Genomic DNA, 16,287 nt, shown 5'->3' with positions numbered 1-16,287 from the left:
GCCGGAGCTGCCATACAGCTTGCACGTAAAGACTCCAATATCGCAGTGCCCTCTAGTGGCCACAGTATCACACAAACAAACTTCTTTTGTTTATAACCAGTTCCTGCAGGGATTGTTTCTGTAAATAATAACTGGCGTGGGAGTATTCTCCTTTCTGATTGGCCGGTAACAATGGCACACAGCTCCCCATTGTTTTCTGTATCCAAATCTGGACCTTAAGAAAAGTCCCTCCTTGCAAAGGGATCTATAATAATCACAAGGGGGAAATACACCCAGGAAAGGAGAACGATATTTCTACTTCCTGTGGGGTTTTATTGCCCCCCCCCCCCAGCCCACCATTTCTCTGCTACATGCAGGGGCCCCTGTTTATAGTCACTAGCCATGCTGCTAGCCCCCGGGCTTGTCCCTTGCCCTATTTACATTCGCCCGTGTGCGGTTGAAACCAGTTAGGCAGATAAGTGATCTGGACGCGGCGGTGCCAGCAGTTTCAAAAAATAACACCTGGCGCCCTGCAGATTGACTGGCCTTGTTTGTTGTTGGGTAAATACGCGCGGCTCACGTTTCTGCCCCTGAGTGAATGGGGCCGGGGGGGGGTTTGACTGTCACACTGTCACTTTGTCATGTGGGAATGAGTAATGACTCTCGCTGTGATGCAGCACATGGGTGTGGGGGAGCTGCCATACTGCTCGGGGTGTGGGGCAGCAGTGTGCTTGGCTGTTTGTCCCCTTTCCTGGTTTGGATGTAGGTTGAAATATGAAGTTGCAAAGCATGACAGGAAGCAGTGTGTGTGCGAGGGAAAGGCTTCCCCCCTTTCTCTGGAGTACTAGTCAGAGTGTGTCATGAATAGTGTGGGGGCCACGGGGTGTTATGATAAAGCATGGGGGCCATGGGGTGTTATGGTAAAGCATGGGGGCCATGTGGTGTTATGGTAAAGCATGGGGGCCACAGGGTGTTATGGAAAAGCATGGGGGCCGCGGGGTGTTATGGAAAAGCGCGGGGGCCACGGGGTGTTATGGAAAAGCATGGGGGCCGCGGGGTGTTATGGTAAAGCATGGGGGCTGCGGGGTGTTATGGAAAAGCATGGGGGCCACGGGGTGTTATGGAAAAGCATGGGGGCCACGGGGTGTTATGGAAAAGCATGGGGGCCGCGGGGTGTTATGGAAAAGCATGGGGGCCACGGGGTGTTATGGAAAAGCATGGGGGCTGCGGGGTGTTATAGAAAAGCATGGGGGCCGGGGGGTGCCATGAAATGCTTGGGGGCCAAACTGTGCCATGAAATGTTTGGGGGGCCAGACTGTGCCGTGAAATGTTTGGGGGGTCAGACTGTGCCGTGAAATGTTTGGGGGTCAGATTGTGCCATGAAATGCTTGGGGGGTCAGACTGTGCCATGAAATGTTTGGGGGGTCAGACTGTGCCATGAAATGTTTGGGGGTCAGACTGTGCCATGAAATGTTTGGGGGGTCAGACTGTGCCGTGAAATGTTTGGGGGTCAGACTGTGCCATGAAATGTTTGGGGGTCAGATTGTGCCGTGAAATGCTTGGGGGGTCAGACTGTGCCATGAAATGTTTGGGGGGTCAGACTGTGCCGTGAAATGTTTGGGGGTCAGATTGTGCCGTGAAATGCTTGGGGGGTCAGACTGTGCCATGAAATGTTTGGGGGTCAGATTGTGCCGTGAAATGCTTGGGGGGTCAGACTGTGCCATGAAATGTTTGGGGGGTCAGACTGTGCCGTGAAATGTTTGGGGGGTCAGACTGTGCCGTGAAATGTTTGGGGGTCAGATTGTGCCGTGAAATGCTTGGGGGGTCAGACTGTGCCATGAAATGTTTGGGGGGTCAGACTGTGCCGTGAAATGTTTGGGGGGTCAGACTGTGCCATGAAATGTTTGGGGGTCAGACTGTGCCATGAAATGCTGGGGACCAGTGGGACAGGGATACAGGTGAACAGGCAGCATTAAGTCAGACAGAGCCGGGCACAATTTGCCCACCCAGCCCTGGAGCCCCCGGCTTGCCAGGCAGCAACACCCTGTATAGGGGGCCCCAACAATATGGTTCCCATGTCAGAATGCAGGGCCCCTACCTGTAACTTCCCAGCGCTGAATAGAACCCAAGGTTTTGAGCTTAGCACCAACTGTCAGTTTTGCCTGCTTAATGCAGCCCCTAGCCAATCCCTGGGCGGCTCTGTATCGGCCATAGATGAAAACAAAAGTGGCAGCTTTTAGACAAATGTACATTCCGCAGGAGGCAGTAGGAGCCTGTAATACCCTCGCGTGGGCAGGTAATCCGCCGGTTAATGAGTAACCCGCCTCAGGCTGGGCTTGTGGACTTGCTTCTCTCCAGCCGACTGGCGGCAGCCTCAGAGCATTCCTGGGAGATTGGGCTTTTATAGCTGCCCCATATACCCCTCCCCGCAACTGCCCCGTGCAATTAGCCTCAATAGGCCGGGCCGACATGTGCCCCCTAATGTAACCAATTCACAGGGAGCACTTTGCCGTCTTTTGTGTGCCGAGAATGCGGGAAATGAAGCCGCTATTATACCCCGGACGTGGGTATTTTGTTGGCGGCAGGGAGAGGTAGGACTGGGGGTAATTCAATCACCCAGGCGGGTATTATTAACCCGGGAACCGGATCTTGACAGATCCCAATCTTGCTAGTGAATAGATCCGCTGTGGATATACTTTCTATTAACCTGCGGGGGCACATGGCTGGCCAAGAAACCAATCAGGCTGCAGCAACCTTGTGTGTGTGTGTATATATTATATTATATTAGGTGGTGGGGCTCAGCCCACAAGCAGGAACTGGATTTAATTGAGACCTTGCCAACCTGCCTTGTGTTATTCCCCACAGGCTTTAGCGGACAGAACTGTGAAGAGAACATAGACGACTGCCCTAGCAACAACTGCCGCAATGGCGGGACCTGCGTCGATGGAGTCAACACATACAACTGCCAGTGCCCACCAGACTGGACGGGTAAGCGGGGTGTTGTTTAAAGGGGAAGCTCGCCTTTAAAGACCAGTTGCTTTGTTTCTGCCAGCTTAATGGTAAAAGTTTATTTTAAAGGGTAACTACACCTTGCAAAAAAGATTACATTTAGGTACACTGTCTCTTTAAGCCTACGCTGGGGTCCAACGGAGGAATTTTCACAGCAAAGCTAAATCTCCTGTCAAATTTATCCACCTCCTCCCCCCTTTTTCTTTTTGCTTTCTTTTCTCTAAGCCATTTGCCAGTCATGCAGAACAAAAACAAGCTGGTATAGTGGGATGCCAAGGGCTCAGGCAGGGGGAACACGGGTCCCATGGAAAAGGCACATACACGAGGGGCAGCCATGCGTCAGGATTCCAGTGCTAGCAAAGGCCTCGGCCTCCCTCCGCTAATCCAGTTTGGGGGCTGAAATTGAAACGTCAGCAAATGATTCGTTTAGAACATGTATATATATATATTTCTATCCTACCAGTGCTCTGTGGCCCCAAACTGTCAATTATATCCTTATAAACGGTGCTTAGTGATGTCATTTCAGTCACATGACTCACTAAACGTGTATATTATAATAAATAAAGTACCCCCTGTTGTAAAATATGAGGATATTAGAAGTCACCAAGGAGTTCCATGACTCTGCTTTGTGCTTTTATATGGTCATGGAACTCCTCGGTGACTTATAATATCCTTATATTTTACAATAGGGGGTACTTTATTCACTATATATTATAAGGAACTCCTCGGTGACTTATAATATCCTTATATTTTACAATAGGGGGTACTTTATTCACTATATATTATAAGGAACTCCTCGGGGGCTTATAATATCCCTATATGTTACAATAGGGGGTACTTTATTCACTATATATTATAAGGAACTCCTCGGGGGCTTATAATATCCCTATGTGTTACAATAGGGGGTACTTTATTCACTATATATTATAAGGAACCCCTCGGGGGCTTATAATATCCCTATATGTTACAATAGGGGGCACTTTATTCGCTATATATTATAAGGAACTCCTCTGTGACTTATAATATCCTTATATTTTACAATAGGGGGCACTTTATTCACTATATATTATAAGAATCTTCTCAGTGACTTATAATATCCTTATTTTACCATAGGGGGTACTTTTTTTCACTATATTATATATATAATACTAAACCATCCGCAACCCTCACCTTTAGGCCAGTACTGCACAGAAGATGTGGACGAGTGCCAACTGATGCCAAACGCTTGCCAAAACGGGGGGACCTGCCACAACACCTACGGCGGCTACAACTGCGTCTGCGTCAACGGATGGACCGGAGAGGACTGCAGCGAGAACATCGACGACTGCGCCAACGCTGCCTGCCACAGTGGCGCCACCTGTCACGACCGCGTGGCCTCCTTCTTCTGCGAGTGCCCCCATGGCCGGACAGGTAAAACTATAGTGACTGTAACCAGGACCTGCTCAAGGAACCGGTGGCCCATCCGGAGTGGTTCTCCTATGGCAAGAGGTGCCTAAATCTCTCTCAATTGGGTTTCAGGTCTCCTTTGCCACCTGGATAATGCCTGTATCAGCAACCCCTGCAACGAGGGCTCCAACTGTGACACCAACCCAGTCAACGGGAAGGCCATCTGTACCTGCCCACCGGGGTACACCGGCCCGGCTTGCAACAATGACGTGGATGAGTGCTCTCTAGGTAAGCTCCTCCCCTATATTGCCCCAAAGCGCTGAAGCTCCACGTGGCAGATCCAATAACTCTATTCATCCCCCCCATAGGTGCCAATCCGTGCGAGCATGGCGGAAGATGTACCAACACCCTGGGCTCTTTCCAGTGCAACTGCCCTCAGGGGTACGCCGGACCCCGCTGCGAGATCGACGTCAATGAATGTCTCTCCAACCCGTGCCAAAATGACGCCACGTGCCTGGACCAGATCGGAGAGTTCCAGTGTATATGCATGCCAGGTGTGTAACAGCTTTGTATATAGAAACCATATTAGCCTTTCTGCGGCAAACACATCCCAGTTGGACCAGTAAAGAGCAACAGTACATTATATTGCAATTACTTTTATACACTTTCATTTTTTGGCGTTACTGTTGCTTTAAGTCCCTATGTCTATAACTGATCTGTTTCCTTTTGCAGGTTACGAAGGGCTTTACTGTGAGACCAACATAGACGAATGTGCCAGCAATCCGTGCCTACATAACGGCAAGTGCGTGGATAAAATCAACGAGTTCCACTGCGAGTGTCCCACAGGTAAGGGGGCAGCACGTCATCCTCGCCCGGGGGCAGTTTTTGGGCAAGAAGAACCATTAAGCTGAAGGAAGGTTTGCTTTGGGGCAGAAGCTATTATTTTCTAAAAACTCCTGTTTATTTCTAAGGGGCCACAGTGTTTACCCGGGTAAAAGTGAAATTTCACTCCTTGGGTTCTGCAATTGGCAGGCTTTGATCTAGGCTTAGGTAGGCACCTTGGCACAGATCAAGCCAACAGATGGGCAGCTGCTCCTTTGTACAGAATGCAGAGCTGACGCTCTTGTGCTTGGAAAATCCTGCGACAAAGGGGCTTCTTTCCCACTGCCTACCAAGGAATCTTAATTTCAGCCCCCCTAATGGAAAGGCCAAGGGGAACAACATGGCGGGGGGTAGCAAAGGGCTGCCATGACGGGTGGAATTTTGGAAAGGGAGGAACTGAGGCTATCTCTGGTTCTAGATTCATGTCCCTAATGACTCTAAAGTTGACCAAACACGGTAAGATCTGCTCGCTTGGCGACCTCACCAAGCGAGCAGATCTTCTCCTGATATGCCCATCTACAGGTAGGTGATATCAGGCTAGTTCTGTTGTTTGGACCATTGAATTGAAACGGTGGGTGTAGGCGCCGTGGTTTGGGTACCCGATCCGGCGGAAAAATCAAACATGCCCGATTGAGATACGCCCAATTTCAGGCCAGATGTCGCCATCGTTCGTGCCCATACACGGCAAATATGCTGCCGAATTGGTCTATAGGACCAGAATAAGCCTGTGTATGGCCACCTTAATGTTCCCTAGGGTAACAATTAGGGCAGGGCTTGAAAAACATTTATGCCAACAGGTTACCCTGGCATTGCCAGATTCCTAAAACAATGTTTAGATCTCCATCCCATCTTCCTTTGCCAGTCGCTTACTGGTAGAGCGAAAGACTAATGACACTTATCTCCGGCTCGTCTCTTTCTAGGCTTCAACGGGAACCTCTGCCAACACGACGTGGACGAATGTGCCAGCACCCCGTGCAAAAACGGTGCCAAATGCCTGGACGGCCCCAATTCCTACACCTGCCAATGTACAGAAGGTAATGCCGTTGTGGTCTCTTAGCTGTGTTTGCCCAATGTGCCCCGTAACATCAGCGCAGGGGGTATCTAAACGCTACAATTCCACTATGGAGACCTCAGTCTAAGCCATAACGTGCTGCTGCTTCTTACTGGCCTTTAATATATCCCACAGCCCCCTCTCCCCTTGCTTTTTTTTTGTCCACTTATCCTTTTATTTCTCCAGAGCCACAAGGGGGGGGGGGGGGGGTTAAAAACGCGGGAAGCGGCCATGGAATTTTCTTTTTTTATTGGTGATTGCTCAGAGTGAAATGCAAGCAGTAGGCTCAGTGAAACGATGACATGAGCCTTGCTGGGGAGACAATGGGCCCCATTGTGAGCTTCGCCTTCCACAGAGATTAGCGCTGAAAAACTCCAATCAGGCTTCTGTGGGTGCCAGCCAGCCATGAAAAGCTGTTATGTCCATTACCCGTAGTCAGTGCTCCACTTTGTCCTCCTTAAATCCAACCCCTCCTCCCTCCATTCTCATCTCACCCTCTGGAACTATTGTGTTTGCTCGATGTGAGGATGAGGAGGATGGAGCAGGTGCAAGCTGTAAGTACTGAGCGGGCATGGGGTCCACCATAGGGTCCAGACGTCCAATTATTCATGGTCTGTGCCCTATGATCGGGTTTACCCCTTCCTGTTAAGTAGATTGTTCCCTTAGATATTTCCATCAGAACAAAGTGTTCCTGTTTGTTTTAAAGGGGTGGTTCACCATTAATGTAACTGTTAGTATGTTATAGAATGAACAGTTCTAAGCAACTTTTCGATTGGTCTTCATTATGTTTGTGAATTATTTGCCGCCTTCTTCCAACTCTTTGCAGCTTTCCCCGGCAGCCAAAAACTATTTGCTCTATGAGGCTCCAGTTTTATTGTTATTTTTTATAACTTTTTTCTAATCAGTCTCTCTCCTATTCATATATCAGTCAGTTATTCAAACCACTCACTGGATGCTAAGGTAGCTTGAACCCTAGCAACCATATAGCTGTTCAAACTGGAGAGCCGCTGAACAATTATTGAAATAATTAAAAAATTACAAATAATAAAAAAGGAAGACCAATTGCAAATTGTCTCGGAATATTACTCTCTACATCGTACCCAACTTTTTCTAATCTGCACCTCGTTTCCCCCCCTTGGCAGGTTTCACCGGGCGCCACTGTGAACAAGACATCAACGAATGCATTCCCGATCCGTGCCACTACGGCACCTGTAAAGACGGCATCGCTACCTTCACATGCCTGTGCCGGCCTGGCTACACCGGGCGGCTGTGTGACAATGACATAAACGAGTGCCTGAGTCAGCCGTGCCAAAATGGGGGTCAGTGTACGGACAGAGAGAACGGCTACATATGCACTTGCCCGAAGGGAACCACAGGTAGGCGTTGGCTTTAATTCCCTGCTTTTGTTTTCCGATGAAGCTTTTAAGAAAAGCCGGGAGTCCTAATTAATTGCCCCCCTTCCATCTTGGCAGGGGTGAATTGTGAAACCAATCTAGACGACTGTGCCAGTAACCCGTGCGATTATGGAAAGTGCATCGACAAGATCGACGGCTACGAGTGCACCTGTGAGCCCGGCTACACAGGTAAGGAGGACGGTTTAGGGGAAGCGACTTCCTGTTTCCTGTTTGTCCACGGGGGGGGGGGGGCGTGATTCCCACTCCAGATCAGGTTTCCAGGGAGGATTTTCAGCTGACTGTACAGTCGACCAACTCCAATTAGTTGTGGGCTAGTGAGTCAGCTTCGCCGCGCTTTCTCAAGCACGCCATTTCATGGCATCGGGTACAAGGAGTATTGGGTTTCTCTGTGTATATCGGTAGATAAAAGCTTAATGCCCTCCTTTGATAGACCCATTTCACGGAGCCCAATCGCTGCTTAACCAGTGCATTGCCTGTGATTGATGGAATTCTCTTTGATTAAAGGAAAACTAGAACCCCAGAATGGTTACCAACAGATAATATCTATCATATTAAGTGGTCTATTAAATCTGACCAAATTGGAATATATATATCCGTAAATATTGCCCTTTTATATCCTCTTCTGTGAGCCACCATTTTGTGCTGGGCTGTGTGCTCCCTCAGAGATCAGCTGACAGGAAGTAATGCAGCTCTAACTGTAACAGGAAGTAGTGTGGGAGTAAAAGGCTGAACTCTGTCCTTTCATTGGCTCATGTGACCAAACATGTTCATGTGCCCTTGGTTTATTAGTTATTGGTTAGTCTGGTGTTAGTTAGTCTGACTTTTATCAGAGGGTCCTCCATTTTTCCTACCTTTATTCCTATTCTGTGGGGACCCATTAACTTAGGTGCAGGATTAGAATTGTGGGTAAGAAGATGACATGCCCCATAAATCCCAGGCACACGCTAGCCAATGGGAATCGAATGGTCAATTCTTATATCCAGTCCCCATTTACTTCCCTAGGCAAGATGTGCAATATTAACATTGATGAATGTGCCAGCAACCCGTGCCGCAACGGAGGGACATGCAAAGACAAGATCAACGGCTTCACGTGTGTGTGCCCAGATGGCTACCACGACCACATGTGCCTGTCTGAAGTGAATGAGTGCAACAGCAACCCGTGTATCCATGGGACGTGCCATGATGGGATCAATGGGTAAGGCATTTCCCTTAAGCCTCCCCTAGCAACCAATCAAAAGTTTACTTCTATCATCTTGTGCTCTAAAAGTTCACTGCTGATTGGTTGTTATTCTCCATTTCCGCTATGTAGGTACAAATGCGACTGTGATGCAGGGTGGAGCGGTAGCAATTGTGACGTCAACAACAACGAATGTGAATCCAACCCGTGTATGAATGGCGGTACCTGCAAAGACATGACGGGGGCGTACATCTGTACCTGCAGAGCAGGATTTAGTGGTGAGTCTCCGAGACCCTCTTCTACAACTGGGTTGGTGGGGTCTCAATCGGAAGTGTAGTAGTTGGGTGCGCAAGCATACAGGAGAGTGGGAGAATTGCTCAAAACCTGACCAACTTTGGCTTTTGTATGTTCCTTGTAGGGCCAAACTGCCAAACCAACATCAATGAATGTGCCTCCAACCCCTGCTTGAACCGCGGCACGTGTATCGACGATGTTGCTGGTTACAAATGCAACTGTATGCTGCCTTATACAGGTAAGGGGGGCTGCAGTACTTTATACAGTATACTGGAGGTGCCATATTGTTTCCCTTAGGCAGTACAGTATGGGGGTACAGCTTATTGTGTGCCCAGAACATTCCTGCTCTGTATATTTGTATTTATACATATGGGTAGGGGGTGCCATAGTGTTTCCCTTAGACAGTACAGTATGGGGGTACAGCTTATTGTGTGCCCAGAACATTCCTTCTCTGTATATTTGTATTTATACATATGGGAGGGAGGTGCCATAGTGTATCCCTTAGACAGTACAGTATGGGGGTACAGCTTATTGTGTGCCCAGAACATTCCCTCTCTGTATATTTGTATTTATACATATGGGTAGGGGGTGCCATAGTGTTTCCCTTAGACAGTACAGTATGGGGGTACAGCTTATTGTGTGCCCAGAACATTCCTTCTCTGTATATTTGTATTTATACATATGGGTAGGAGGTGCCATAGTGTTTCCCTTAGACAGTACAGTATGGGGGTACAGCTTATTGTGTGCCCAGAACATTCCTTCTCTGTATATTTGTATTTATACATATGGGTAGGGGGTGCCATAGTGTTTCCCTTAGACAGTACAGTATGGGGGTACAGCTTATTGTGTGCCCAGAACATTCCTTCTCTGTATATTTGTATTTATACATATGGGTAGGGGGTGCCATAGTGTTTCCCTTAGACAGTACAGTATGGGGGTACAGCTTATTGTGTGCCCAGAACATTCCCTCTCTGTATATTTGTATTTATACATATGGGAGGGAGGTGCCATAGTGTTTCCCTTAGACAGTACAGTATGGGGGTACAGCTTATTGTGTGCCCAGAACATTCCCTCTCTGTATATTTGTATTTATACATATGGGTAGGGGGTGCCATAGTGTTTCCCTTAGACAGTACAGTATGGGGGTACAGCTTATTGTGTGCCCAGAACATTCCTTCTCTGTATATTTGTATTTATACATATGGGTAGGGGGTGCCATAGTGTTTCCCTTAGACAGTACAGTATGGGGGTACAGATTATTGTGTGCCCAGAACATTCCCTCTCTGTATATTTGTATTTATACATATGGGAGGGAGGTGCCATATTGTTTCCTATAGACAGTACAGAATAGGAATATAGCTACAGTTTTCAGTTTAGCAATTTTTAAGATTCCACAAATATTTTTTAATAAAAAAAATGAAAGCGTCTGCATTAAAAGGAATGTTGTTTTTTTTGGGATCCCTGTAATATTGTTTCAGCGACCAAAAAAAAAAAAAACCAACACAGGAATCTTATCTTTTCACTTTCTTTTCCAACATCAACAACCAATTTGTTTTGCTTTTTAAGAAAAAAATGTGATTGGAGTCTCAGAGGAGACCCTCTGTGCGCATGTTTATTAGCCGGGCAATGGAACGGGGGGCCCCCGGGGGCTTATTTCACTGGGAGTAGGAGCACCGCCTGACGATGGCCCAACAACTTCCTGCGCTTTCCCTGACATTTACATGGCCGCCCTGTACAATGGCAGGAAATGGTGCAGGAATTTCCTCTCTGGCTAAATCGCCATGGTAGCAGATAGGAGGGGTGGGGTCGGGAGGGGGGGGATTGGGATCCAGGAACACGCACTCAACGGCCAACCTAGGAAATAATATCATATACATTTCCTACTCTTACCATTCCATAGGTATTAACAGGAAATGGAGGAGTTTTGGGTTTTTTTTTTAGCTGTTGTTAACCTGGCCGAGGATGCTGGGAGTTAGGAGACAGGAGGGGCGGGGCCTCTGTAGAGATCATCTCCTCAACCTGCTGAACCCTGGTTCATCCAGAATGCATTTGTTTTGTATAAATCTGGTTTAACCTGTTGACAGAGCTGAATGTGGATAGGATTCACTTTCAGGCTCAAAACAGGTTTCCCATGAGTCCCTTTCAAATGAACCGTGGGGAAAAAAGGCGAAAAATAACACGATTGGTGCTTCACTTTCAGTACTCTGTATAAAAATATATATCCCATAAAACAGCTCATATGTAAAACCTTGCTTCATCTAAATAAACCATTTTCATATAAATATACTTTTTTATTAGTATGTGCCATTGGGTAATCCTAAATAAAAAACTGCCATTTTAAGTGCTAAGGGCCCCATCAGCCAATGAATGGGCAGAGTTCTGCCTCCCACACTACTTCCTGTTACAGTTAGAGCTGCTTTATTTCCCGTCAGGGGATCTCTGAGGGAACACACAGCTGCATTATTTCCTGTCAGGGGATCTCTGAGGGAACGCACAGCTGCATTATTTCCTGTCGGGATCTCTGAGGGAACACACAGCTGCATTATTTCCCTTCAGGGGATCTCTGAGGGAACACACAGCTGCATTATTTCCCTTCAGGGGATCTCTGAGGGAACGCACAGCTGCATTATTTCCTGTCGGGATCTCTGAGGGAACACACAGCTGCATTATTTCCCTTCAGGGGATCTCTGAGGGAACACACAGCTGCATTATTTCCTGTCAGGGGATCTCTGAGGGAACACACAGCTGCATTATTTCCTGTCAGGGGATCTCTGAGGGAACACACAGCTGCATTATTTCCTGTCAGGGGATCTCTGAGGGAACACACAGCTGCATTATTTCCTGTCAGGGGATCTCTGAGGGAACGCACAGCTGCATTATTTCCCGTCAGGGGATCTCTGAGGGAACGCACAGCTGCATTATTTCCTGTCAGGGGATCTCTGAGGGAACACACAGCTGCATTATTTCCTGTCAGGGGATCTCTGAGGGAACACACAGCTGCATTATTTCCCGTCAGGGGATCTCTGAGGGAACACACAGCTGCATTATTTCCCGTCAGGGGATCTCTGAGGGAACGCGCAGCTGCATTATTTCCTGTCAGGGGATCTCTGAGGGAACACGCAGCTGCATTATTTCCTGTCAGGGGATCTCTGAGGGAACACACAGCTGCATTATTTCCTGTCAGGGGATCTCTGAGGGAACGCACAGCTGCATTATTTCCTGTCAGGGGATCTCTGAGGGAACACACAGCTGCATTATTTCCCGTCAGGGGATCTCTGAGGGAACACACAGCTGCATTATTTCCTGTCAGGGGATCTCTGAGGGAACGCACAGCTGCAATATTTCCCATCAGGGGATCTCTGAGGGAACACACAGCTGCATTATTTCCCGTCAGGGGATCTCTGAGGGAACACACAGCCGCATTATTTCCTGTCAGGGGATCTCTGAGGGAACGCACAGCTGCATTATTTCCTGTCAGGGGATCTCTGAGGGAACACACAGCCGCATTATTTCCTGTCAGGGGATCTCTGAGGGAACACACAGCTGCATTATTTCCCGTCAGGGGATCTCTGAGGGAACACACAGCTGCATTATTTCCTGTCAGGGGATCTCTGAGGGAACACACAGCCGCATTATTTCCCGTCAGGGGATCTCTGAGGGAACACACAGCTGCATTATTTCCCGTCAGGGGATCTCTGAGGGAACACACAGCTGCATTATTTCCTGTCAGGGGATCTCTGAGGGAACACACAGCTGTATTATTTCCTGTCAGGGGATCTCTGAGGGAGCACACAGCTGCATTATTTCCTGTCAGGGGATCTCTGAGGGAGCACACAGACTTCATATGTTATGTAAAGGTACAGGAAGCTAAATATCTTGAGTAACTGATCTACTTACACTTCTCTGTTTCACTTTACGTTCATTTTAGGTGCCATTTGTGAGGCCGTTTTGGCTCCGTGTTCTGGCAGCCCCTGTAAAAATGGCGGCAGATGTAAAGAATCGGAAGATTATGAAACCTTCTCTTGCGAGTGTCCCCCCGGGTGGCAAGGTAAGGGTATCTTCCGACAATCGTAGCCACTTTTGAACGCTGTAATAATCCAAGTGGGTTATAGGTGCAAAGTAATGAAGGTTTAATGGGGTTTGTCACAATGACATTTTAGTATGATGAGACCAATATTAGCTTTTTAGTTCAGTCGCTCTCTAGTTTGGAATTTCAGCAGCTATCTGGTTGCTAGGGTCCAATTTAACCTAGCAACCATGCAGTGGTTTGAAAGAGAGACAGGAATATGAATAGGGGAGGGGCTGAATAGAAAGATAAGGAATAAAAAGTAACAATAACAATAAAACTGGAGCCTCACAGAGCAATAGTTGGCTGCTGGGGTCAGTGACCCCCCCCCATTTGAAAGCGGCCGAATTAGAACAGAAAGGGAAATAATTGGCCAAATGAAGAGCTCTAGTCTTTCTTTGTCCAGGGCAAACGTGCGAGATCGACATGAACGAATGCGTCAATCGCCCATGCCGGAATGGCGCAATGTGCCAGAACACCAACGGCAGTTATAAGTGCAACTGCAAACCTGGTTACGCGGGGCGGCACTGCGAGACGGACATCGACGACTGCCAACCGAGTGAGTTTCTCATGAACCCCCTTCAAGCCGCCGTTATTGGGCCGGCCCTCACATCACTACCGGGTCACTTTTGTTATATACTGTATATACTCGAGTATAAGCCTAGTTTTTCAGCACCCAAAATGTGCTGAAAAAGTCACCCTCGGCTTATACTCGAGTCGGGTGCCATGGGTCCCTCCAGACTAGCACCCTCTCTCCTTTGTGTGCAAATTAGCCCCCCCCCCCCGCAACCAGACCCTCCAGTGCCTGCTGTTTTTGTTGACCCTCTTCTCCGCTTACAGAGCTAGTTTACTGTTTTTCTTTGAAATAAATATTTAAAAACATATACCCCACTGATGCCTCAATTAATGTAATTTTATTGGTATTTATTTTGATTATTGAAACTTAGCAGTAGCTGCTGCATTTCCCACCCTAGGCTTATACTCGAGTCAATACATTTTTCCAGTTTTCTTAGGTAAAATGAGGTACCTCGGCTTATATTCCGATCGGCTTATACTCGAGTATATACGGTATATCAACTAATCTGTTCCTATTAATCCCCTTTAGATCCTTGTCACAACGGCGGGTCCTGTTCCGACGGCATCAACATGTTCTTCTGCAACTGCCCGGCCGGGTTCCGAGGGCCCAAGTGCGAAGAGGACATCAACGAGTGTGCCAGCAACCCGTGCAAAAATGGCGCCAACTGCACCGATTGTGTCAACAGCTACACGTGTACCTGCCAGCCTGGGTTTAGCGGCATCCACTGCGAGAATAACACCCCCGACTGCACGGAGAGGTATTTTATACAGCTGATGAACATCACCAGTCTTGTTGCCCATAGCAACCAATCGGCAATCAGATTTGCCCAATCACCTACAGGTTAAGGTGGCAATACATGGGCAGATTTCAGCTGCCACTTCTGGTCCTTCAGACCGATTTGGCAGTTTATCTGTCCGTGTGTGGGCACTCCCCCCCTACGGGCCTACCCGACCAATATCAGGCCTAAAATTGGGCAGATCTCAATCGGGCAGGTTTGATGTTCCATCAGATTGGGGACCGTGTCGGCTTCATCGTTTGCCCCAGGGCCAATTGATTGAATTAGCCCTTTAGGTGGGCATATCGGGAGAAGATCCGTTCTTTGACCTTGCCAAACAAGCGAATCATCCTTGTATGGCCACGTTTAGAAAAAGATCTGATTGGTTGCTATGGGCATTCTCACTGGTGATGTTTGTCTCCAGTGTTAAGAAATGCGCCCCATTGGGTCTTTCCTAGGAATGCACCGAACCCAGTTTTTTTGGGTTCGGCCGAACCCTCAAATCCACCCCAATGGATACTGGCAGCCAATCACCCCTTTTCCTTGACGATTCTCCATCTTTCGTTGCAGCTCTTGTTTTAATGGCGGAACCTGCATCGATGGGATCAATACATTTAGCTGCCAGTGCCCGCCAGGATTCACCGGAAACTACTGCCAGCACGATATCAACGAATGCGACTCTAAGCCTTGTCTGAATGGGGGCACCTGTCAGGACAGCTATGGGGCGTATAAGTGCACCTGTCCCCAAGGGTACACAGGACTCAACTGCCAGGTAAGGAAACCGGACCTGCAGGGATGTAGCCTTAAACGGGTGGCTCACCTTTATGTTAACTTTTAATATGTTATAGATTGGCTAATTTTAAGCAACTTTGCAATTAGTCTTCATTTCAATAGTCTTAACTATTTGCCTCTTTCCAGCTTTCCAGTGGGGGGTCGCTGACCCCGGCAGCTAAAACCTATTGCTCAGCCAAGCAGTTTTATTGTTATTGTTACTTTTTATTACTTATCTCTCTATTGAGCCCCTCTACAATTCATATATCAGTCACTCTCTCAAATCACTCCCTGGTTACTAAGGTAAATTGGACCCTAGCAACCAGATAGCTGCTGAAATTCCAAACTGGAGGGCTGCAGAATAAAAAGTACAATAACTAAAAAAAAAGACTGCTGATAATAAAAAATGAAGACCAATTGCTGAAGGAGCCGCTACTTGCCTTTATACTGTATAATCTAAGTGCCCGCGTGATATATAATATATATAATATTTCCCCAGAACCTGGTGCGCTGGTGCGACTCCTCTCCCTGTAAGAACGGAGGAAAGTGCTGGCAGACCAACAATTTCTACCGGTGTGAGTGCAAGAGCGGCTGGACCGGCGTTTACTGCGATGTCCCCAGTGTCTCCTGCGAGGTGGCTGCTAAGCAGCAAGGTAAGGGTTAAGCTCTCAAAGCCTGTGTTGGCCAACATTGGGCACAGATTAAAGAAGTTTAAAGTTCTACACACGTGTTTACACTGAGAGAATAAGTTCTAGGTGCTATAAAGCTAATCTCTTAAAGGGGAACTCCAGCTTCCGAGCCCCACACAACACAGAAACCCCTAATATCCCTATCCCTGTAATCTGTTCCTTCAATAAATATGAATAAATCCCATATTTATATGCTGAAATCCAGCTGCAAAATGG

At 47.7% G+C, this 16,287-nt stretch overlaps 1 protein-coding gene across 1 annotated transcript in view; it reads left to right on the top strand.

Moving 5' to 3' along the window:
• notch1 (notch 1 receptor) overlaps positions 1 to 16,287 on the top strand; it is a 58,076-nt gene that overhangs the window by 29,450 nt on the left and 12,339 nt on the right. Inside the window, 16 exon segments of the mRNA NM_001097288.1 lie at positions 2,845 to 2,967; positions 4,165 to 4,398; positions 4,507 to 4,662; positions 4,743 to 4,928; positions 5,107 to 5,220; positions 6,177 to 6,290; positions 7,450 to 7,683; positions 7,780 to 7,890; positions 8,725 to 8,917; positions 9,032 to 9,177; positions 9,318 to 9,431; positions 13,122 to 13,241; positions 13,666 to 13,818; positions 14,365 to 14,593; positions 15,182 to 15,383; positions 15,882 to 16,035. Coding sequence (NP_001090757.1) covers positions 2,845 to 2,967; positions 4,165 to 4,398; positions 4,507 to 4,662; positions 4,743 to 4,928; positions 5,107 to 5,220; positions 6,177 to 6,290; positions 7,450 to 7,683; positions 7,780 to 7,890; positions 8,725 to 8,917; positions 9,032 to 9,177; positions 9,318 to 9,431; positions 13,122 to 13,241; positions 13,666 to 13,818; positions 14,365 to 14,593; positions 15,182 to 15,383; positions 15,882 to 16,035 — 2,583 coding nt within the window.

The sequence above is a fragment of the Xenopus tropicalis genome, chromosome 8 (assembly GCF_000004195.4).
Source record: "Xenopus tropicalis strain Nigerian chromosome 8, UCB_Xtro_10.0, whole genome shotgun sequence".
Lineage (NCBI taxonomy): Eukaryota > Metazoa > Chordata > Amphibia > Anura > Pipidae > Xenopus > Xenopus tropicalis.
The sequence above is the reverse complement of the archived record's forward strand: the minus strand, read 5'-3'. Positions and strand labels throughout refer to the sequence as shown.